The following is a 23,920-nucleotide window of genomic DNA, read 5'->3' as shown; positions in this document are numbered from 1 at the left end:
GATCTCTACTTACCAGTGAAATGATGTAAAGGTAATATTTTCAAATGAACAACATGCAATTATATATGCCTCAAATTGGCGCCAAGAAATAGTGACATCCAACATTTACTTCCAGAGTTGTGTAGTTTTCCTTGATTTGAAAATAGCTTTTTGAACCTATTCTTTTATAATTCAGCTATCTGGAGATCAAACCATACTTAGTACTAAAGATTCTTTCCCTATAATTTAAAAACAACCCCAAGTATAATGTAGTTGTGTCAATATTGCTTTATGACATCTTCCATTTGTAAGTGAATTTCTCGCTCCTTATTCTGAAATAAATAAATCAACTTTACTCCTCCTTATAAGATGGCATCTACCAAAATGTTTAAACAGAAAAAAATTACCTTGTTCATATATAAAGAATATCAAGAGTATTTAAATAGGAGAGAAAATAGGTTAATATTGTATGAAATTATGCTAAGTAGGAATATACTTAATGCTTATATTATCCTTTTAATATTCTATTTTCAGGGAAAATACTGTGGAACAGTGATATATTAACATGTAGTATCTTTTTTCCTTTTTAAGTGAAAGGAGAAAATGATCATCTGTCTTCTCTAATTTTAAGATTTCAAAAAGGTACATCCATGTGCAATTAAGTAGTCCAAATCTTTTTATAGAACATTTCTAAGAATACGCAAGAATGAAAATGACTTCACGACTGCTTTCCTTTAAGCCTGGAACATAAACATACAAGAAATTTAGCAATTCTTTTTTCGGCTGTATAATGATGCCAAGTTTAACAAATTAACCATCATTATATATCATGTGAATGGAAAATGCATTAGAACACATGTATTTAAAAGAGGCTCATGCAATAGAAAAATAGAAAAATATCACTTTGACATTAGAAATCATTCTTAGACATAGGTATGCTAGGAAAGGAGAATAGTTATCAAGTTAAAAACAAATTGACTCCTCTGTTCTCAAACTAGACATTTTAGACTTTGCTCTCCTAGAAGATATATTTTCCTTAATTTATTTTTGAACTTTAGGTTTTTAAGACCTGTCCTCAAGCATGAACAATATAAAAATTTGGTCTTTTACTTGAAAAAAAAATAAGACTTGTGTTTTATACAGCACATTAATTATCTAATTTCATGTGAACTGTGAGAAACCAATAAAGGCATAGTCTAGGCATAGATGTGAAATCTTTATTTATTTGGGTCAAAGCAATATTCTAATTCTTCTTTATGAATGAATTATATGATAACTACTAAATTGATTGCTTATAAAATCTTTCTAATATGAAAATTATTCAAATATCAATTGTTGACCCAAAACCATTTTAAGTGCCAAATGCTTAATTAAAAAATACAAGTTGAAGAACTAGAGAGATAGTGTAATAGACTGTCTAAGGCACAGGTCTTGCAAGTGTCTGACCTGGGTTTAATCTGTGGCACCACAGATGGTCCCCTGAGTACTGCTAGTATCAATTCCTGAGCTAAATCTTGAGGACAGCCAAGTATGATCCCAAAACAAAACAAATAAAAAAAGTACAAGTTGAACATTATAAGATGCAAATGAAGCTTACATTATCTATATATTTTGTAAGTCATTTTAAACACTTGATTTAAAGAAAAGTATCGCTTTAACATGTATATGTAACACTGATTTTATTGATTAAAATGACTAATTATGGTAGTATGGAATGGCTGAATAATTTAGTAGGCTATGAAATTATTCTAACCATATAGTTGGAAATATTTTAAAATTGCAATTACTATATTAATTATTAATATTCAGTGAGAGTTCTGAAAACCTAAAATCAAATATTAAATTAAGTAATGTGGGTAAAGCAAAGGGCTGGAAATGATATCCAACTCCATGTCTCAAGACTTTCTTATCCATTGTAGCTCTTTCTAGGAATTTAGTCTTTTTCATCTTTAAAGTGAAGTAATTCTAAGATGTCATTCTCTGATGAGTTTGTGTCTTGATTATACTTTGACAAAAGAGAATTCTCTGTCTTTATTAAATCTCTGGAATTGTGAAAACGTGTGATTTGCTTAATATCACTTTATTTCCATAGTAGAATGTTTTGTTTCTATAAACTATAAATTGCCCAACCCAAGAAATTAGTTCTCATTCACTTTGTGTATATAGTGCTGAACACAATGCCTAATATAGAGTGCACAGGAACATTAGTTGAATAAATAATGTGATGATTAGTTAAAATCAGGTTAATCTAATCTTGATTTATCTAAAATGAATCTATCTTGTGAGGTTTAAATGTACATGTTTAGATTGAGGACATTGAAAATACTGTTAAAGTTGAAATGTTGCTTGAGAGACACAGAATTCATTGAGTTGTACATGTTTTTTATGCAAGAATACTGGTGTTAGACCTCTCACAAGTATACCTCTCATCACCAGTAGCAACTCCTGAACACATAGCTAGGAGTAATCCATGAACACTACCAAGTGTAGTAAAATAATAAAATTGAATTAAAAGGAGTTTGTTTTGGGCCAGGGATGTAACTCCAGGGTATCCCTTTGCCCAGAGTTAGATCCTAACCATCTGTCACTCCCCACACTAAAAATAAGTTCCTAAATTGTCTTGTAAAATTAGTGGATATAAAAATATGCATACAAATTATTCCTTGGGATAGATTTTCTTATACATAAAAAACCAAGTAATCTTCATTCATTTATAGTCAAAAATCCTTTCAGTTACCCGAAGCCAAATTTGCAATAACTGTAAATTGAGGCAAAGTTAAGATGGAACAATGTAAGAGTTTATAAAAGCCCTATCCTTCTTGTTAAAATATTCTGAGTAATGCTTAGAGAAATGATGTACTTTACTGTTCGTTGAGATTGAGGACAGGTTGGGAAGGAGGAAAGAAGAAATGAATAATCATTTTTTAAATTTTAAATAACATTTTTACTTAAGTACCATAATTACAAACATGTTTGTAGTTGAGTCTCAGTCATAAAAAAAAAAAAGCACGCCCCCTTTCACCAGTGCAATATTTCCACCACCTATGCCCTCCATCTCCCTCCTCCCCATATTCTGCCTATATTTGAGACAGGCATTCTTTTTTTTTTCTTTTCTTTTTTTATGGTTTTTGGGTCACACCCGGCAGTGCTCAGAGGTTATTCCTGGCTCCAAGCTCAGAAATTGCTCCTGGCAGGCACGGGGGACCATATGGGACGCTGGGATTTGAACCGATGTCCTCCTGCATGAAAGGCAAACGCCTTACCTCCGTGCTATCTCTCCAGCCCCAAGACAGGCATTCTACTTCTCTCATTCATTAACATTGTCATGATAGTTGTTAGTGTAGTTATTTCTCTAACTGTACTCTTTGTGGTAAACTTCATATCATGAGCCAGTTCTTCCAGCCCTCATCTCTATTGACCCTGGGTATTATCAGAATAATGTCTTTTATTTTTCTTAAATTCTATAGATGAGTGAGACTATTCTGTGTCTAACTCTCTCCTTCTGACTTATTTCACTCAGCATAATACTTTCCATGTCCATCACGTATAGGAAAATTTCATGACTTCATCTTTCCTTACGACTGCATAAAATTCCATTGTGTATATGGACCACAATTTCCTTAGTTTTTTTTTTGAAGGGCATCTTAAAAATCAGTACAATCTGTATTGCATCATGTTGTCAGTGCTAGAATTTTATTAAATCAGGCATTTATCTTTATATTATTTAGTAGTGTTCAGGATTTATTCCTGGTGCTATGCCCAGAGACCAGTCCTGGTGCTACTAAAGGTCTGTACATAGACGGTAGTATTTGGGATGAAACCCAAACAAACACAATACCCAGTATGCTATCTCTCTTAGCCATCTTTATTTTTATCCTGTACTAAAACAACTCTCTCTCTCCTTTTTTTTTTTTTTTTTTTTTGGTTTTTGGGCCACACCCGGCGGTGCTCAGGGGTTACTCCTGGCTGTCTGCTCACAAATAGCTCCTGGCAGGCACGGGGGACCATATGGGACACCGGGATTTGAACCAACCACCTTTGGTCCTGGATCGGCTGCTTGCAAGGCAAACGCGCTGTGCTATCTCTCCGGGCCCTCTCTCCTTTTTTTTAAAACAGAAATCGTTGCTATCTGATTTTTTGTGTACAAGGCTTCTTTCATAACAGTTGAACTATATTTTTCTCATTTACAAGTTTGATCACCTTAGGCAGAAGATATAAAGCATTCTGGGGCCTTGAGAATAAAGCAATTTAAGGGCACAGAGTGGAATATTTTATAGTTGAAATTATCATAAAAATATAAGAACCATGGGTGCTTTTAAATATTTAAGAAATATAAAAAGACACAGAACTTTCATTAGCAATGTTGCTAGTGTAGCAAAAATGAGAATTGTAATAGTGTAAAACAGTGGGTGATAGTCCTGGGATAAACCTAAGAGGAAAATAAATATAAGATTTAATTAAGATTTTTAAAACCCCTTTTATTATTATTAAGGATATTGCTTGCTAACAATATAATTAATGCATACTCTTAAAAAGTGAAACAACTAAATTATCATGAGAAAGAAAACTATAAAAATATTTTCAATCAACTTATCCAAAATTAAATTAATGTTCACCTACTAGGTACACTAGTACTTCTAGTACCACATATTCTGGTGGAATGAAATAATTCATCTGTGCTAAACAAAATATTTGTTTTCCCCTCTCCCTCTTTTTTAGAGTCATGCCTTTGAGTCCTTACCAAATTAGAAACTTAATTATAGGTAATCATTTTGGAAAGGAATTTCAAAACACACTAATAGAAAGCTAGGAGAACATATACCAAAAAAAAAAAAAAAAAGAGGAAAATCCAGTCTAAAGTGTGTTATTGTATTTATCCCTCTTTCAGATCATTGGTCTTCTATGTTGGTGGGGTCTTCTGTGAAACATGAGAATATGCCACAAAATTGTTTGTGTACAGGTGCTTATGACAATGACAGTTTAACAAAAACCACAAAATGGTGTAAGCAAAACACAAAAGCTGCATGAAACCTACATTGAAAAATTTTTTATTCAGGACCAGGGAGAATGCTCAAAAGGTTTTAGTACATACTAAACATGCATACATACTTTGTATGTGGGAGTCACAAATTCAATTCCAGCACAACATGGACCTTGAACACCCTAAGTATCAGCAGGTATGGCCTGGAAACTAAACAGAAATGTATCTAATGTGGATACTTTTTTAAATAGCAGTTATTTTCAGCCCTTAATACATGAAGTCACTTTTGCTAGTCACTGAGAGGAGAAAAGAAGAAAGATGAAAAATTCAGGGCCCTGGCTTTTTGAAACTCAGTGTAAATGATGAGGCAGTCTTCTGAGCAAGACTATGAGAGGATATTGAATTGTATAAGGCCTTCATTGGGGAAGGAGCAATTAATGGTTAAAGGTCAAGTAAGTTATTATGGAAGTAATGGTTGAATGAGATGCCTAAAGAGAAGTAAGAGTAAAAATACTACATACAATCTGTAAATTGGGAGGAAATAAAAGATTGCAATCCAAGTAGAAGCAGAGATAGCAACCTATGGGTGTTCTGTGTGTTTGCACACATTCATTTTGTGAACAAGAACATCAACCTTTAAATATAATGTTTTCAGGGACATCTAAACTGCAGAATTTTTTTCAATAACATGGAGCTAATCTCTCAACATGATAGCCAGCATTCCTAAATTCAGTGCTGGAATCCTATTAAGGACATGTGTTTGCTAACAGTCTCATTAATGCATACACTTAAAAAGGGAAGCAACTAAATTATCATAAGCAAGAAAACTATAAACAAACATTTTCAATCAATTTATCCAAAATTAAATTTGTGGGCACCTACTAGTTGCACAGCTACTAGTAGTACCACATACTCTGGTGGAATGAAATAATTCATCTCTGTTAAACAAAATATTTGTATTCTCCCCTCCCTCTTTTTTTTTGAGTCAACTGTTATGAAAGAAGTCTGTTCACAAAAATCAGATAGCAAGGATTTCGTTTTAAAAAAAGGAGAAAGATGCTTTAGTACAGACCTTGAACAGCACCAAGACTGGTCTCTGGGCATAGCACAAGGAATAAATCCTGAACACTACTAAATAAAATAAAGATGAATGTCTGATTTAATAGGATTCCAGCACTGAATTCTTGATTGCTGATAGAACCTTTTTTCCTTTTTACATTAGTAGTGTTCCTTTTTACTTTAGGTTTACAATAAAAACTCGCCATGTCGCAGAAATTAAAACAATTCATCTACAGTTGTGTAATAAATATTTTGACATTGTCAATCACTTGATCATAAGCTGTGAAACACACAAAACATAATGTAATATCCTTGATTTCAAGAAACTTAGACTCAATTTTAAAAGTTAAATCTGAGGGGCCAGAGTGAGAGTGCAGCAGTAGGGCATTTGCCTTGCACCTGGTGGACCAACTGGACCTCAGTTCGATCCACTGTCTTCCCAAATGGTCCCCCAAGCAAGGAGTAATTTCTGAGGGCAGAGCCAGGAGTAACCCCTGAGCATCAACAGGTGTGTCCCAAAAACCAAAAAACAAAACAAAACAAAAAAACAAAACAACCCCCCCCAAAAGATAAATCTGAGAGTGATAAAGAATAGTTGAAGTTAAATGCTAATGACTATGGGACAAAGAAACGTGAAATAAAAGATGATTCTAAGAAGACAAAGCATAAATAAAGGATACTACATAGAAACAAAAGCAAACTTGAATTCCAGTCTCATTTCTGCCTCTAACTTAGGGCCATTATAAAGTTTTCACAGGCTTTATCTCTGTATCTACAAAATTGAAAGGTTACTCTACATACTCTCCCAAGAGTTAGAATATTCTGATAGCTTTTAACTTTGTGTGCAGGTTGCATTTGAGATGAACGTTTAAATATGGCTGCAGTTCCAACATGTAGAAATGCAGAACTCTCCATCACAGATGATGGCAGAATAGGAAAAATAAGGTAGAAATCAGGAAAGGTCTTAATATATTTGAAGAGTGAGGTTTTTCTTTCACTAGAAATAGAATACATCAGAGAGGTAGAGAGGGAAAGATAGCCTTGAGAAGTCTTACAGAAAAACTTGAAATCAACATAAAGAAATTTAGATTTTATGAAGGAGTTTTAATCACCCAAAGTATAAATTAATGAATTAGGGTATCATTGAGAATAACTAAAAATCAGTCTGAACAAATCAACTGCAATAATGTATGCAGGCAGCTCAGAAATTTAGGGCCAGATAATCATTGGCCTGTGTTGCATTTGAGAAGCTATGACAAAAAAAAAAAAAAACGTAAAGAAAATATTAAAAAATTAAAACTATAATTGAACCTTCACAAATTATTGATCTAAAATGCTAAAAGAACAAATAGAAAATAACAAGTTTAGAATAAATATCCTAACACAGAAAAGTCAGGAATAAAACTAGAAAAGGTAGTTGGGTCATTGTAGCTCAAAATTTAAAAACTCATATTAAAACTTAAGTATATGTACAACCTCATAAATACACATATAAAAATTTAAAAAATACTTCAACTGGAAAAGACATTTACCAGTTTGCAATTTCTTTCATTTTTTTAACCACCCTAGCAATGTCACACTGATGATACAGCTGATGGTAATGACTATTAGTGACCTTAAGAACACAGCTGGGTTTCTATTTTTATTTCCTTAAAACCTCTTCCTTTAATCTAGATGATGCCATAAAAGCTCAAATTAAAAACTATAGTAAAAGCAATTTGTGCTGTACGTATTTTGCACCATCAATTCAACTTTTGAAATCATTGGACACATATATACACCACAATTCGTAATGACATCTATTGAACTAACTTGCAAACCAACATAGAATTAATAACTGCACTTTTTGCTCAAATAGAAAGACTAATTTTATGTGAAATTACCTTAATGACTTCACATTTGAAAAACTACCTATTATAAATTTATGTAAACCATTTTTGATTTGCTAAAAAAAAAGTCAACAAAAAGTTCAACATGTTTAGAAAATATTGATGAACAATTCAAGCCTTAAAAACTTTTTCAGCACTATGAGGATAGAAAAACAGGCAGTAAATTTGCTTCTCATGGGGTGATTATTTATTTATTCTCCTTAGCTTGAATAGAGGTAATAGTCCTGGAGAGTTTCATGTAGCTATTTGCAGATAAAAGTATTTATCTCTAAGTAGGCAGATTTTGAAATGTAGGTAATAACAGTGACAAACATGTTTAAAATCCCCAATGTAGTTGATGTAAATAGAATTGTATATATACTGTGAACTTGAGCAAAATGGCTATTCAGCAAGAAGAAAAGGATTTAAGGATGGTGGTCTGCTAGAAAAATAGCTTTAGTTGCTAAGAACAAGCTGACCAAGAAATCCCACAAGTCAAAAGATAAAGGAATACTGTAATTTCTTCAGCCATTTTCATTGTTCATAACCCAGAAATAGAGAAAAATTTTGTATAATGATTACTTTAAGTTTTTATGCCAATAATGACTCAGATAGTGAGCAGAGTTTTAGATTCTTTTTTTTAAAGTTTTAGATTCTTGATGATAGAATAAAAATCTAAAATAGCAAGTACATAAATTGTTTTTCATCTTCCAGTTTGAGAACAGTAAAACATTTGCACCTGTTAGCATGTTTCCTTCAAAAGATTAGAAGAAGTTTGACCGGCATTTACCCAATTCTTACTTTCTCTTCCTAAACAAGAATACAACTGAATGCGGTAGGGTCTAAAAATGAATTTTGACTTTACAAAATACAATTACAAAATTACAAAACGTAATTATTTTTGTTTTGCTTTGCTTGGTGTCCAGGACCAACTTGATACTTTCGGGATCATGTGATATTGGGGGCTGAATCCTGGGCTCCTACACATAAAACATATCTGCCAGTCCTTTGAGCCATTTCCCCAGCTCCCAAATTGGGATATTATGGTGGATTGCATTGTTTCTCTGTTTTTCAGGAAATACTGCATTGCACAATAAAGTTGTGATGTGCAAAATAAAAAATAAAAAGCCTTTGAAAAATCTATATATTTGTAGTCATACCATAAAACAAAAATGCTACTTCCAAAGCTTATGTGAAGAAAGTGCTAGATATCTATAGTATATGAACAAGCATTATGCACAGAAACAAGTTAGCCTCTCACTTTTTCTCTCTCAAAAACACACACCGAAAAATAAATAGAAAGCAAATCACATCCAAGTGTTTTTTTCATGCCTTTATCTCTACTTAGTGTTTAGGCAGAATTAAGTGATTTAAAATATATGGTTATGGCCAAAGTCTCTTTATATCCTCTCTACCTGCTAATGGTTAAGTTGTGGATATTTTAAATAAAGGAGTAAACTGTAATTTGAGCAAGGTCTTTTCACAGTACGTTTGTAGCAGAGTTACACTATCTTTTGGACAGAATCAATAGTGCATAAATTCTCTGTACACTAATTAGCAATTCATTTTAAATTTACATAAATCACTCCTTTTATATAAAATTGAATTTAAGTGGAAGTCATTCACTTCCCATTAAAGTATAAGCTTCCCTAGTGAAATGTAAGTTAAGGTCAGTTTTGTCTTGTAGAAGCAGAGTTAATGTAGCTAACATAATTCTACCTAAACTTGCTATAGGAACCTTAAAAATATGATTTGCTGCAACATGCATAGAACTGGAAAAAATCATGTTAAGTGAAATGAGACAGAAGGACAAATACTAGATAATCTCACTTATCTGAGATATATAGAATAGCAGGAAATGCAAAGTAGCAAGGTTGGAGGGGATAACTACATTAATCTTTACCATAGATTATAGACATGCTAAGGACAGGAAAGGAAAGATACTAAAGAAAAGAGTAAAAGGAGCCAAAATTGTAGGAGATAACTGGAGCAGTGATAAGGGGTCTCAAGCAAATCAGTGGTAATAGAGGAGTTGTATAAAATATATATTTAAACCACAGAGCCAACAACATTGTAAGCATGAGGTAAAAACTGTATTTGCCAAAATTAAAAATGTGAGCCAGAGAGAGTATAGTGGCTCCTTGCATCCAGGGTACCCAGGTTCCATCAAAGGCACTGCATATGGTTCATTGAGAGTCACCAGGAGGATCCCTGAACACAGAGCTAGGAGTAAGCCCTGAGCACAACCAGGTGTGGTCCCAAACAAAAGCAATACAACATAGTGGCTTTCAAGGAGGAAGACAGATATATGGAGGTAACCTGGGGTTATTAGTGAAGGGAGGCCAACATTAGTGGTGGAATTGGTATTGGGACATTGCATACAGAATCTAAACTACAGATAACTTTATCATCCCAGTGCTTTAATAAGAGAATAAGATTAAACCAAAAAATTTAAACTATGATTCAAAGCTAGTTTAGTTAAAAAGTTGAAGTCATTTAAGAAAATTGCCCAGACAAGTAATTAGTATTATACCCAAACTAAGTATTTCACAGTTACATTTGCTTTTACCTAAAAATAAAAACTGGAGCAATACAAGGGAAAACTGCCAAGACTGAAAATAATATGCAGCAGCTGTAAGTAATTGGGAATGATAATCATAATTAGACAAGATATAAGATATGTGCTAAAATCCAGATTGGATCTTCCTGTTGACAACTGGGAGAAATCCCAAATGACTCAGTTCCACACCTAGCCCAGGCACTTCTGCTACATGCCTGAAAGCTCTTCAGAAACCAAATCCTGCAGTGGATACTCAGGAGACCACTCTCAAACACACATTGTACTGTTTGGGGAGTAGGTGAGGTGAGGAGTAAAAGGAACAGATCATGCTTTCTGACTTTAAGGAGCAGATGGACTAAATTAATGGTCCAATTATCTAGCAATGAATGGTCTTAAATAAAAGCCCTTTCCAAAAAGTTATGATAATGAAGATAAAAATATGCTTGTAAAAATAAAACAAAAGGACAGACCAGAGAAACTTTGACTAATTGCATGTTGAGAATGAAGTAAGCTGTTTGTTGCAGTGAAATTAGCTCAAGAATGTCTATGAGAAAGAGGAATATTTCTATTTGCTCAGTGACTCAGAGAATGCCTAGCAAGACAGCACACTCGAATTTGTGAAGTGACTAAGCAAATAAATGCTGTTTTGCCCATTGTGGTCCAAATAACAGCAATATCTCTAAAAGCAGAGCTGCAAAATTTCAGTTTTCCTCGTAAGGCAATGGATCTACTTGAAGATTTGGATCTTACTTGTCGTACCTTTATTGGCCTCAATTTTCCCCATAAAGAAGTGAATTAAAAGTATCAACATATTTAATATTTATAATATATGAGTTACTTTGTTACATATTGGCAAATAAAGAGATTGAAGTAGACTTAGTTAAGAAATGGATAAACTTAGTCTAGTTTCAAGGAGTTGGAGCTCAATATCATGTAATCTCACAGTTCCTATATTATGTCCAATGGTATATTAAATACTACATATAATATCTAGCTTTGTTAAGAATGCAGCCTCCTTTGTTTTAAAGTTCTTTGCTTTTAATTCTGGCTTACAACCCACTGTCATAAATAACCCTTTTGAAGGGGTGGGGAAAGAGGGGCTTCCCAAATGGAAATCAGAAGGCTGTGATGGGGGATGACCTCTTCTGATTCTTGACCAACTGGATGAGCAGTTCAATGAGATTATCTAAGAATGCTATGTTGCTCTGTTCCCCAGGTAATTCTCCTCAGGTAATCTGGATGCTTAGGAGCATGCAGGGTTATACCTGGCGCTCAGTGATCCTCTTAGCAATGCTCTGGACTATTCAGTGCCAGAAATCACACTAAAGTTGGCCATACACAAGGCCTGTATCTTAACCCCTGATCCCATAGACCATTTTGCAAGGGAGTGTTTAATCTGATTTGGAGAGGGACACATCTAGCAGTACTCAGAGGTTATGACTGGCTCTGAGTTTAGGGGAATATATGAATGCTAGAAATAAAACACAAGTCAGCAGCTTGCAAACCAAGTGCCTTATCCTTTATATTATTTTAGACCCAATAATCCATTTTAATTACTATTTTATTGAATTAAATGGTGAGTATGAAAGCATCTAGTTCCTTGTTAAAGGTATATGGTTATCTTTTAGTTTCTCCCTCTCCTTCTCTCCATCTGTTACTAGTTCTTTTTGTATAATCTTTACACTTCTGCTTCATTGTTCCCTTCCCCATTTTGGTCTCAATTTAAATTCTCTTCTTCATTTTACATAAATCCAGACAATTAACAGGTAGTAGGAAAGAAGCATATTTTCTATCATATTCTGACTTAAGAGAATGGCAGGGAAACAATGATTAAGATATTTTTCTCACAAGCTCTTGAATTAAAGTATTAGATATGTGCATAATTTAATGTAACAAACATCTGTAGTCATATTTGATGTAAGATGCATAGTTGAACTTTATAAGGAATAATGTGATATTATGACTCCAATATACCAATGCTTGCGTATAAGTCAGCGTAGGAAAATCACGTACATGAAAAAGGAATAATAGTGGGGCTAGACAAGTGAACAATGAGTAAGGCCCTTCCCTTGCATAAGGCTGATTAGGTTCTCAATCATTGGTATCAGACATAACTCCCCAGACCTGCTAATAGTGATCCTTGAGCAGAGAACCAGAAGCCTTGAACAATAGCAGTTGTACCCCAAAACAAAAACGAGCAAATTTAAAAAATCTCTAAAGAAATGAATCATATCAAAATCAGGTATAAGCAGGACACTAACAATTCTTATTCAAGAGACTCTGAGTCATTCTTATGGAAAAGGTAGTATGTAAGGGTAAGTAAAACTTTCAGAGATGGAGGAGTATGGGAAAGGTCATTTAGGTAAGAATATAGCATGTGAAAATTTCATGAAGTTATAAAATATGCTATATGTACATAAAATATTTCATGCAATAAATTGAAAAATGTCAGAAAACAGGTATCATGTGGGCCCTGAGTGAATGCAGAGCAGATAGAGTACTTTCCTGCAACTGGCTGACTGTGTTTAATCTCCAACATTCCATATGGTCCCCTGAACCCACCAGGAGTAATCCCTGGGTGCAGAGTCAATATCAGAAGATCTGAGCATCACCAGCTGTGGTCCAAATAAAAATATTCCTAAAAGCAGAGCTGCAAAACTTTGATTTTTCTCAGTAAGGCAATGGATCTACCTGAAGGTTTGAATATAAAAGATACTTACTGTACCTTTATTGGCATTAATTATCCTCATAGAAAGGTAAGCTAATGTTTTAAAATATAGTCATATAGCCTCCTTGAAACAAAATTTCCCTGTTATTCTGTATAAAAAAATAAATACATTTATACTCAATTGACTTGGGGTTCCATCCCTCCTAATTTTAACGTGAATAGCAAATATGATATTGGATATTAGCAAATATGATATTGGCATATTTGCTAAACTAAATCCTGAGAAGAAAACATTTGGCAGATCTGACCATATCAGACTCAAGAGGGTTATATACTAAGGAATCCTGAACTCTTTAGGAAACTTAGATTCATGCACTATTCGAATCTTTTCTACAAAAGGATTGGGTTACAAGGTTGACTGCCTACTCTTCTTATATAATCTGCCTGAATAGTCTTACTAAAGTGACAAAGACTTTAGTGACCAAGTCCCTGACTCTATACAGAGAGTAGTAAATCCAAACAGAGAAAGAAGAAAATCCTACCAAAATATAAAAGAAGCAAAAACAGTATCTTTCTAAAATATGAAGTTCAGGTATTGGGTCCTTTATACCGTTGTAATGACAATATGGGCAATGAATATCATTGAAATAGTTAACAAATATCAAGAAATATTTACTTAACATTTTTTAAACACTAGACTCTAAGTTCCATGGCAGTGATAAAGGATATACAAAATAAATATTATCATGAAGATATTCTTGTTCTATCAGAGAAAGAGATAAATAAGTTGTCAAATATGTTGCAAAATTAATTTGGTATGTAGACTTCTATAAAAGTATTTATCTTTTAAAGCATATGATACTTAAACTGAATTTTGAAATTAATTTCTAATAATAGCTAATGATTATTTTTATAAGTTCTAACATTTAATACCAATTAGAATTTACATACCAAACAAATTTTTTTTTTTTGGTTATTGGGCCAACCCAGCGGTGCTCAGGGGTTACTCCTGGCTGTCTGCTCAGAAATAGCTCCTGGCAGGCACAGGGGACCATATGGGACACCAACCACCTTTGGTCCTGGATCGGCTGCTTGCAAGGCAAACGCCGCTGTGCTATCTCTCCCGGCCCATCCAAACAAATTTAATTGCCCCAGATATCACGAGATACTTAATGCTAATGCCAATATTTTTATTTTTTAAATTACTCAATTAAGCAATAATATCAATAGAAGCAACAAAATCTGGCTTATAAATAACAATGAATGAAAATAAGTCATATAATAATAGGATACCTTAACAGTTGGACTACTATGCTTTTATTTAAAAATATAAAACCTTTATTTTTGATGTATATATTAGTGCATTTTTTAAAAAAAAATATATGCTGACTGTACTTTACCTGCCTTTATTCCTTTAGAAGACTCTACAAACCTGTATATACTTATTATCCATATATTGGTAATAATTTAGTCTTCTGTATTTGCCTTTATATTTATATATCCAAGTACAATGATATTTCATAAAGAGGTCATTGAATTTCATTAATTCTAGCCTATATGATGTTTGATTAAAGCCCAGCTCAAAAAGACACAAAAATGATCAAAGAGTCGTAATGATTAGGTTCTAACCTCACATAAACTTGATCAACTTTGCTCTTTATTTTTGACTAACTAGTTTTTCATAATTGTAGTTTGTTTTCTATTTAATAGCCTTCTTTATGTTAGAACTAATAGTGGTATTAAATTCACAAACATAATAAAGTACAGCAATTTGAGACTCAGTGGATAAAATACATTTATTTCACTAAAAAGTAATATGTAATTATATGGGGGAACATATCCAGCTGTGTCCAGGGCTTACTCCTGGCTGTGTGTTCAGGGCTCTGACTGGTAATGTTTTGGGAACAAAATGTGGCTTTAGGGTTCAAATCTGATTTGACCTTGTGCAGGGCACTCACCTTACTGCACTAGTGCTGGCCATCATATGATAATTTTATAAGATAAATTTATAAGATTTATAAGCTATAAGATGACCTATTCACTATGTTAATTGGTACATTGTTCAACAGATATTTCTTGTGTTTGTTTTGTTTTGTTCTTTGTTTTTGGAGTCACACCCAATAATACTCAGCAGTTACTTTTAAGTCTGCATTCACTTCTGGCTGTGCTTAGAGGACCGTATAGGTCAGATGCCTAGGATCCAACTTCATGTCAGTTACATGCAGGGCAAGTGCTCTATTCACCGTATTATGTCTCCAGCCACAGCAGGTATTTCTGGAGTAGCATTATGCACCAGACTTTGTGTCTAAAAGTCCCAATAAAAATAAAACAGGATCTGGTAAGAAAATATTATAGTTTTATGAAAGAATTATATCTACAAATATATGCAATGCAATCTGGTTATTTAAAAAGAATATGTGTGGTAGCATAATGACTTTATTGGTAGTCTGCTAGACTTGGTAAATAAAGAAGAAAAAATTTTAGAAAGAGAAACTCCAAATTGCATTTTATAGGTTGTATAAGAAGCTTTGAAGGTCATTTTTACTCTGCCCATTTACAGTTTTATTTAATTTGTCACAGTAAAAAAGTTTTATCTTTGCTTTGTATGTATAGCTTTTAAAAATCTATTATTTATGAAATGGTTGTACTCAATTTGCATATTCTAAAACTGTTACTATAATACTGGTTATACTCTACTCAAATTCAGCAAAAATAACTAAAGTAATTATTATTGAGAAAGTAGTAAAGCAATTAAATATTCATTTATATCTTTTAAAAAAATCTTCCTCTGCCCTGAACAAGAGGATATACATTAGTTTCATAGTTTAAATAAGACCTCTTACATACCAAAACATAAAAAGCTTTCTGTTCAGCAATAGACTAATTTGCTTTATCATCACTTTTTTCAAAACTAATTTGTGATGTATACACAAACATTAAATAGTTCATTTTATTCTATGTCTCCTAAGAAGTCTCAGTCCTTAAATCTCACTTACTTAGGCTCAACAATTGTACTTCCATGCAACTTTACAATTCAGGCATTAGTAGGGACCACTGCCTCTTTCTTAAACCTTAATTTCTTTATTTTTTTATTTTTTGCCAGTGACTCACATTTTAATTTCTTAGAGACATAAACACAATTTTTCTTGCTACCTAGAAATATAAGTCGCTGATAAAAGTTCCATTAAAAGCTTATCATTCAAAGTTAGATTGACAAAAATTGTTTCTAGATTTGAGTTATGGATATGGAAGTGAAATAAACATCTTTTCTTCACCTTACTCATATTTATGATGAAGCAGATTCTGAAATCCAGATCTTATTAAGAATAAAATAGTTAAGAATATGTTGGTATATTTCTTATTTTTTCTTATTAATACTCTAGCGAAGAGAATTAATTTCTAGAAAGTGAGAGCATTGTTGTAACATTTAATTTCTAAAATAATGAAACTCACACTCAGAGTTGGCTTCTTCCAATGCACTGAAATTCAGTAATAGATTCCAATAACCCAAACTTTGTGAAACCTTTGTTGAAACACTTTAGTAGAAATATAACATATATCTTAGCACTGTAACACCTAAGCTTCTTCTTATGGGATCTAATGTATAAATGTAACCATATAACTTCAAATTCTTAAATATATCCTACAGTTATAAGCACTTAATTCTTTTTCATTGTAAATTATTTCTTCTTTTTTTTTTGGTATAGATTTCCAGTTTCAATTCTCTGAACTGTAGGCCCTCAAAATGATATAGCCCAGCAAGACTAATCTACGTTGAGATATTAGAATCTATGCTGCAATATCTCCTTAGTTCATGCCTTTGTTTTATACCCTCTGCTCAAAGCATGTTCCATTCAATTATATTCTTTGCTCAATTATTTCTCCCTTAGAATTAGGAAAATAAATTTAAATATACAGCTCTCTGTCACTACAGTTTGTACATACAACTCTAATATTCATTGGATGGATTATAAGCATTTGAATATCTTTATTCACCTCCAAAAAGAGGGAAGACCTTGTAAGATATATATATATACATATCCTAGCAGTTAATACTTTCTGGGCACAAGGGAGTATTACTTCAAATCTCTAGATACTTTTTAGTCTCAAAGGGCAAATAATGATCTATATTTAAGCAAACTAGAACAAAGTTAATTACAATGATTAAATAATTTAAATATATAGCTATTCATTGCAAATGGGACAACTTAGGGGGTTTTATCTGTACTAAGAAATGGGATAGGGTCCTGGGACATTGAAAATCAAGAAAAGTATCACTCATGTTGAGGAGAGAGTGACTTTTTAGGACTTTATATGTTTGCCGTACCTTGACATAGGTTTCTCTGATGAAAATTATTTCTGAAGATGTTGCTAAACTAGATAATCTTAATTTTCTAAGATAACCCTAAAGTTTCTACCAAGGCCCAAAGAACCTTAATTGACCTTAGTTCCACATACTAAAGGACACTACTAGAAAAAAAATCATATCAGAATATTATGTAAAAAGCTTGTATATAACCAAAGAAAATATCTCCAAACATATGTATGTATGCATGTATATTGCTATATGTACATATAATTACTTAAAAATTCTATGATAATATTACATATTAATGTATTATAATATATTAAATATATGACACATTTTATAATATATGGTGCTTAATGTGTATTATATAACATTATAATATGCAATATTATAACATATTGATATGTGTACATATTACTCATATATGTAATCTAAAAAAAAGTTGAAATCATAATAGAGAATAATGGCTACCAGATAGTAGAAGTAGGAGAATTAGGGAGATGTTGGAAAGTACTTACTTAAAACTAGTATAATACTAACTCCTAAAAAGTTAATGTTCATCATAGTGAGTACAGATTAATATGCTATATAAGTTATTATACTATATAATATTTATTCCCAACACTGAAAATAAATAATTCTGGATTGAGAAAGGTGTTAACAAACCCTACGGGGCCATAATCATAATGCTGTATATAAAAATGTAATGAACAATACACTGTACACCTTATACTTGCAAAATTTTTATTTTCAATTACATCATAATAAAACACATTTTAAAAAATATGGAAGAAAGAGATAGTACAGAGGTAGGTAACTTGCCTTGCACATGGCCAGCCTTGATTCAATCTAATCTTCCAAACCCCAAAAAGCTTACTACTCACAGCCAGTAGTAAGCCTTGAGTACACCAGATGTGGCCCCCAAAGACAAAAATAAATCATTTTTAAATACTAATATGAATATTGTTCACTAAACAAATTGGTGTCATGTGGATAATAAGAATAATATTAATTGATGATATTTTTGTTTTTAACATGTGTGGATCTCAGTGTAATATGCTATAAAAACTTGTTTTTTATATACAATTATCATTACATCCCTTATTGGTGTTAAATACTATCTCTTTTGCCCTTGAGAAAAGTGATGCTAAAAGATATTAGTGAATAGATATTCTCAGACAGCAAAACCAGATGTAGACCTTGTAAGTGTGTGTAACTCTGATGCTAGTGCTCCCCCCAATACACCCAGCTGCCTTTGGATGATTGTTCAATTCCCTAAAGACACAAATTAGATTTTGATTTACTCTTTCCCATTCCTTTCCAGCTCCAAGTACAGCTCAATATGGAATTACCGGGAGCGCTGAAGTTCTTTTCTCCTGCTGGTACCTTGTGTTGACACTGTCCTCTTTCACCAGCATATTCTACCTGAAGAATGCCATTCTACAATAAATTTAAAGACCCATAAAAGGCTTTTAAGGATTCTCTGAAAGTGCTGATGGCTGGATCCAATCTGGTACAGTTTGTTAAAAGCAGCGTGGGATATAATCAGCAGTGCTTACATGGGGATGATCGCCTTCTGTAGAATTGCTCATTATGTAAATACTTTAATTCTACTCTTTTTTTGATTAGCTACATTACCTTGTGAAGCAGTACACATTGTCCTTTTTTTAAGACGTGAAAGCTCTGAAATTACTTTTAGAGGATATTAATTGTGATTTCATGTTTGTAATCTACAACTTTTCAAAAGCATTCAGTCATGGTCTGCTGGGTTGCAGGCTGTAGTTTACAAAAACGAATATTGCAGTGAATATGTGATTCTTTAAGGCTGCAATACAAGCATTCATTTCCCTGTTTCAATACAAGTCAATCCACATTTACAAAGATGCATTTTTTTCTTTTTTGATAAAAAAAGCAAATAATATTGCCTTCAGACCATTTCTTCAAAATATAATACATATCTAGATTTTTCTGCTCGCATGATATTCAGGTTTCAGGAATGAGCCTTGTAATATAACCGGCTGTGCGGCTCTGCTTCTCTTCCTGTAAGTTCAGCATGGGTGTGCCTTCATAAAATAATATTTCTTTTTTGTCTCCAAGTAATAAAAATGTTTTGCCAAAATCCCACTATTTGAGAGCAAAAAAGGAACCACAGTGATAAAGTTAAACTATACTTATCTCTAAAGAACAGAGGAGCTATTTGATTGTAAAAAAAAAATTCCTTCCCTTCATTACCAGTGGAGTTGGAGAATTTTGTCCCATAATAACTTCATTTTGTGATGAAAAGCAATTTGCGTAATATAGTACAAGTCCATTTACCAATGGCTTTTTAGTTGTAGTTAAATGTTAAATCCACATTGGGAAATAATTCCCTTGAAAATGACAGCACAGTCTATCCAAGTTACTGCCTAGCAATGCAGCCTCTTTCCCTTCCCTTTTCCAGTCCAACATTACTAAGATGGTTAGTCAGAAAGGACACAAAGTATGATAACCTAATTTTGTATGAGTTGCTAAACACTCAAAGTTAATTTGGTTTTGTTGATATGATAGATATATTGCTCCCATGAACAGGAACGTTTTGCATATTTTTCTATCTGAAAACATCATTCAGATGACAGTTTGGAATGCATTGTATATAAAATAGTTCCAAAATATATTATAAAAAATTACAGGATGGTATGCAGCAGATCAATCCCTGAATAACTAATTTATCTGGAAACATATCTCTAGCCATTTTACCTCATTAGTAAGACCAAAAATTAAAATTTACCACATTTTATTTCTTTTGCATGATATATGCAAGAGGTGATAAAAAAACAAAATACCAGGGATGAGAATATCTACGGATACACCGATTTTGAAATTATAATAACTATTATATTATTTCTATCATAAAGAATTAAAGTTACATGTTTAAAGAAATGACTGTTATTTTCACAAGTATTATATTACAAAAGTTTTGGGACTGGAGCATTAGTACAACGGGTAGAGCATTTACCTTGCACGTGACTAACCCAGTTCAATACCTGGCATCCCATATAGTTCCTTGAGCCAGCCAGGAGTGATTCCTGAGCAGAGCTTAGAGTAACCCCTGAGCACTACTGGATGTCCCCAGAAACCAAACAAAAAATGTTTGATGATTTTTGATAATGTTACCAATAAGTAAAAATGAAGTGATAAACTTAATACAAAAGATTTCATTGAGGTTATAACTATTGAAAATATCCCCAAATGCCTCTAAATGTGATTATTTGAAAATCATGATTTTTTTCAAGTATATCTAGTCCCAAAATATACTACAAAAAGTGAATCATAAATGAGGAGACAAAAACTACAATGTTTCTAATAAAATGGCAATAATATGTCATTATGCTCTTCAATTTACTCGCTGTAATAATTTACGACATTATTTTGACTGAATGTTCAAAACGACTTTTGGAAATTCATATGGCATTTTGACTTCGATGATCATTAGTTGATTTTCAAAAAAATTGACTTTTTAAAAATATTCTGTGGAATAAGTGAGTAGTAAATTGCAAATTCTATATTTTGTATTGCAGCTTTAAAGTGGCACACTCCATTATAATCTACTTACTAGAAATAGTGGTGCTACCACAAAAGTGTTAAAACATCAGTACCATTGTTTGGAAGAAAGAAACAGGTCAAGAATGCATCTTCTACAGTGACCACTTTCCTAGAGTTAAAAATACCTCCTCTTTGTAAGGTTTGTAGGGTAATGTGAGGTAAATCGAGGTATAAGCTATGGATGAACCAAATAATTAGTTCCAAGTGTTGTCATGATTCCGAATTTGTGGAGTCTGGTGTTTTTTCCATAGAATGTGACAGAAGTACAGTCATAGCTCAGTAGCTATATGTATTTGCCTTTATGTTAGAAAAGACTTTCTTGAGTGACATTTTTAAATAGAGGAGGTATTTACTATGTTTTTCTGTATCACAGCAGCATTCCTAGTCCCTAGGCCCCTGGACAGAGTGAAATCATAAGTATTTATGAGTTCAATATTGTTCAAATAAGGCTACAGTATTTGCTTTTTTGTGTGAATGTATTGCATATAATGTTCAAGTAGATGATTTTACATTTATGGACATATGAAATGTCTGATTACTCCATTTTATCAGTCCTGACTGTACAAGATTGTTGCAATTTCAGAATAGCAGTTTTATAAAATTGATTTATCTTCTGATCTATGACAATTTTTTCTAGCTATTCATTTTGGCATTAGATTTCCACAAGTTCCATTTGTGGAATTCCTTTGGTTGCCCCGGTTTTTCTTTTTCAAAGAAGAAAAGGGAAACTATAGAGTGCAGTTGAGAAAGAAGAGTGAAAAGACAAGAAATCAAAGGAGGGGAAAAGAGCCAACTAAAGAAAGGCAAGAGAGAAGGAAGAGTAGGAGGGAGAAAAGAATTGAAATGGTAGTTGATAATTCATTTGCATTCTTCTTTTACCTACAAGTATGTAGTTACGTTTTACAATGATCCCATTAAAAACATATGTCCTGTTACTACCATTAAATCCCTATTATGCATCAATTATATAACAAAAGTACTGCCCAAATTATAGCATTGTGTTTTGGGGTACACTAAAAGATTTAAGAGAGTGAGAATGTCAAGCTTGAAGCTACTTTTGGGGGATTAAGTGAAAAATAATGTTTATCATGACTTTTAAGCTATATCTAGAAAGTAGACTGGAGAACTGAGAAAATTAACAGATAATTCAGGACAAAAAATATATATGCATATATATAAATACCCCTATGTGTGAACTCAGAACCTTCTGAGAAACTTATCAAAGCCAATCATTTATATTGATCAAATTTATCAAATGATTGTTAATTTATCCATTGTGTTTAGCTTTGTAACACAGCCAAAAGTTAACTATTTAATCTTTTCAATAAAAATTGTTTTTTGAAATTCAGAAATGATTTTAAAAAGGTCAGGTTTTTAACTATTTATTGAAGTATGTGGATGTACAGTATTTCAATAGATATGAATATGAATAAATGGTATGCCTTAAGATTCTTTGAATATGTATTTACTTTAAAGACTGGAAAAAGATCTTCCTGTCTTTTAGTAAAACATCCATATTTCATAATCTGATGTAAAATATGTTGTACTGTTTCCAATAGGTGAATATATAAAGTCAGTTTATCAATTAAAATATGTATTTGACTCATTTTAAAACTTAGTTTGAGAGACTAATAGAAGAAATACTAATTTAAATATGGTTCTGCAAATCCCCTCATTATGTTCTGTATACCTACTCTATGATATTAACATCTTTCAGTTCCTTCAAAACAGTACAGAAAGAATTTACATGCTATGGCTTCAATTTCCCATATTGTTTATTTTTTCAGTTACTATTTCCAAAAGTTTGGACAAGCTGAACATCTTAAAAAATAATTTCTGAAGAACTTTATGACCTATTATTTGGGATATTTATCTGCAAAAGAAAAAAAAAAGAGTTAGTAACAAAGACTAATGAAAAAAATCAAGATGATTTTGTAGACTGAAAATGTATACATGAGATAGGCAGATAGTCTAATTTCAGTTAACAGAATATAAAACAGAAAGAATATACTCTACCTCAAGGTTAAGATAAATTTTCTTAAAAAAATCTTGCTCTACAAACAAAATGTGGCTTGCCTGAAAAGCCAATTTGTGGCTATTTTAATATGCAAATGAGTAGTTTAAGCTTTCTTCCCCCAATCTGTCCATCTAAGATAGTCAACAAACTTGGAAAAAAAAATCCATGGTGCATGAACAAAACAAGGAACCATAAAAAGATCCATACCTGACATAATTAGCTATTTTGAAATAAGGTCATCATTGGTATTCTGGAGAATTTATTTCTACTCAAGTCCTCTTTCCACAACAAACAAAAACACAAAGCAACAAATAAAACAACAACAAATAAAGCACACTAATAAACTTCTGATTCTTTTCTATTGGCTCATTATTTCTTCTACACTGAACTCAATCGTGTGAAAATAGAAGCACTAGGAATCAAGCCATAAAACCTTGCTTGTGAAACAAAACGGATTTCTCAACATAATAAGCCTGTATGCAGATACTTCAAAATGACATGGAAGTATTAGGAAAATAGTTATACACTGTAGCCATCTAGCAGAAATATAACATTTTAAAAGGGTAATTTCCCCCAAAAAATGATTGAAGACAGTAATTTACCTAAAATCATAATGTTTATATTTCCCCTCAACTTTCCAGAAAAAAAATGCTTATTTTCTTAGTAATCCCAAACTTATTGAAAGGAATCAATATTGGCAGGAGAAAAAACCCAACAAGTTAATTAAATAAATAATTTTTAGTCTCACACCACACACTGAAAATAAACAAATAAACAAGTAAATAAAAAGATACACTGGGTTTTGTTATCTACTAAGACAATTTTTCAGCTCCCACATGCAATAAAATTCTTAGGGTACCTAATATCAGAATACTTGAGCACACCATTTAAAAATTC

General features: G+C 32.4%; 1 protein-coding gene across 1 annotated transcript in view; it reads left to right on the top strand.

Annotated features, from left to right (window-relative positions):
* Window positions 1–19,960, top strand: part of NEGR1 (neuronal growth regulator 1) — a 919,240-nt gene extending 899,280 nt beyond the window's left edge. The window contains exon 7 of the mRNA XM_049772064.1: window positions 18,749–19,960. Coding sequence (XP_049628021.1) covers window positions 18,749–18,873 — 125 coding nt within the window. The 3' untranslated portion in view covers window positions 18,874–19,960. The remainder of the gene's footprint in view (window positions 1–18,748) is intronic.
* Window positions 19,961–23,920: the final 3,960 nt, after the last annotated feature.

This window comes from Suncus etruscus, chromosome 4 (genome assembly GCF_024139225.1).
Source record: "Suncus etruscus isolate mSunEtr1 chromosome 4, mSunEtr1.pri.cur, whole genome shotgun sequence".
In the NCBI taxonomy this organism is placed as follows: domain Eukaryota; kingdom Metazoa; phylum Chordata; class Mammalia; order Eulipotyphla; family Soricidae; genus Suncus; species Suncus etruscus.
Note: the sequence above shows the minus strand (reverse complement) of the source record. Positions and strands in the feature narration are given on the sequence as shown.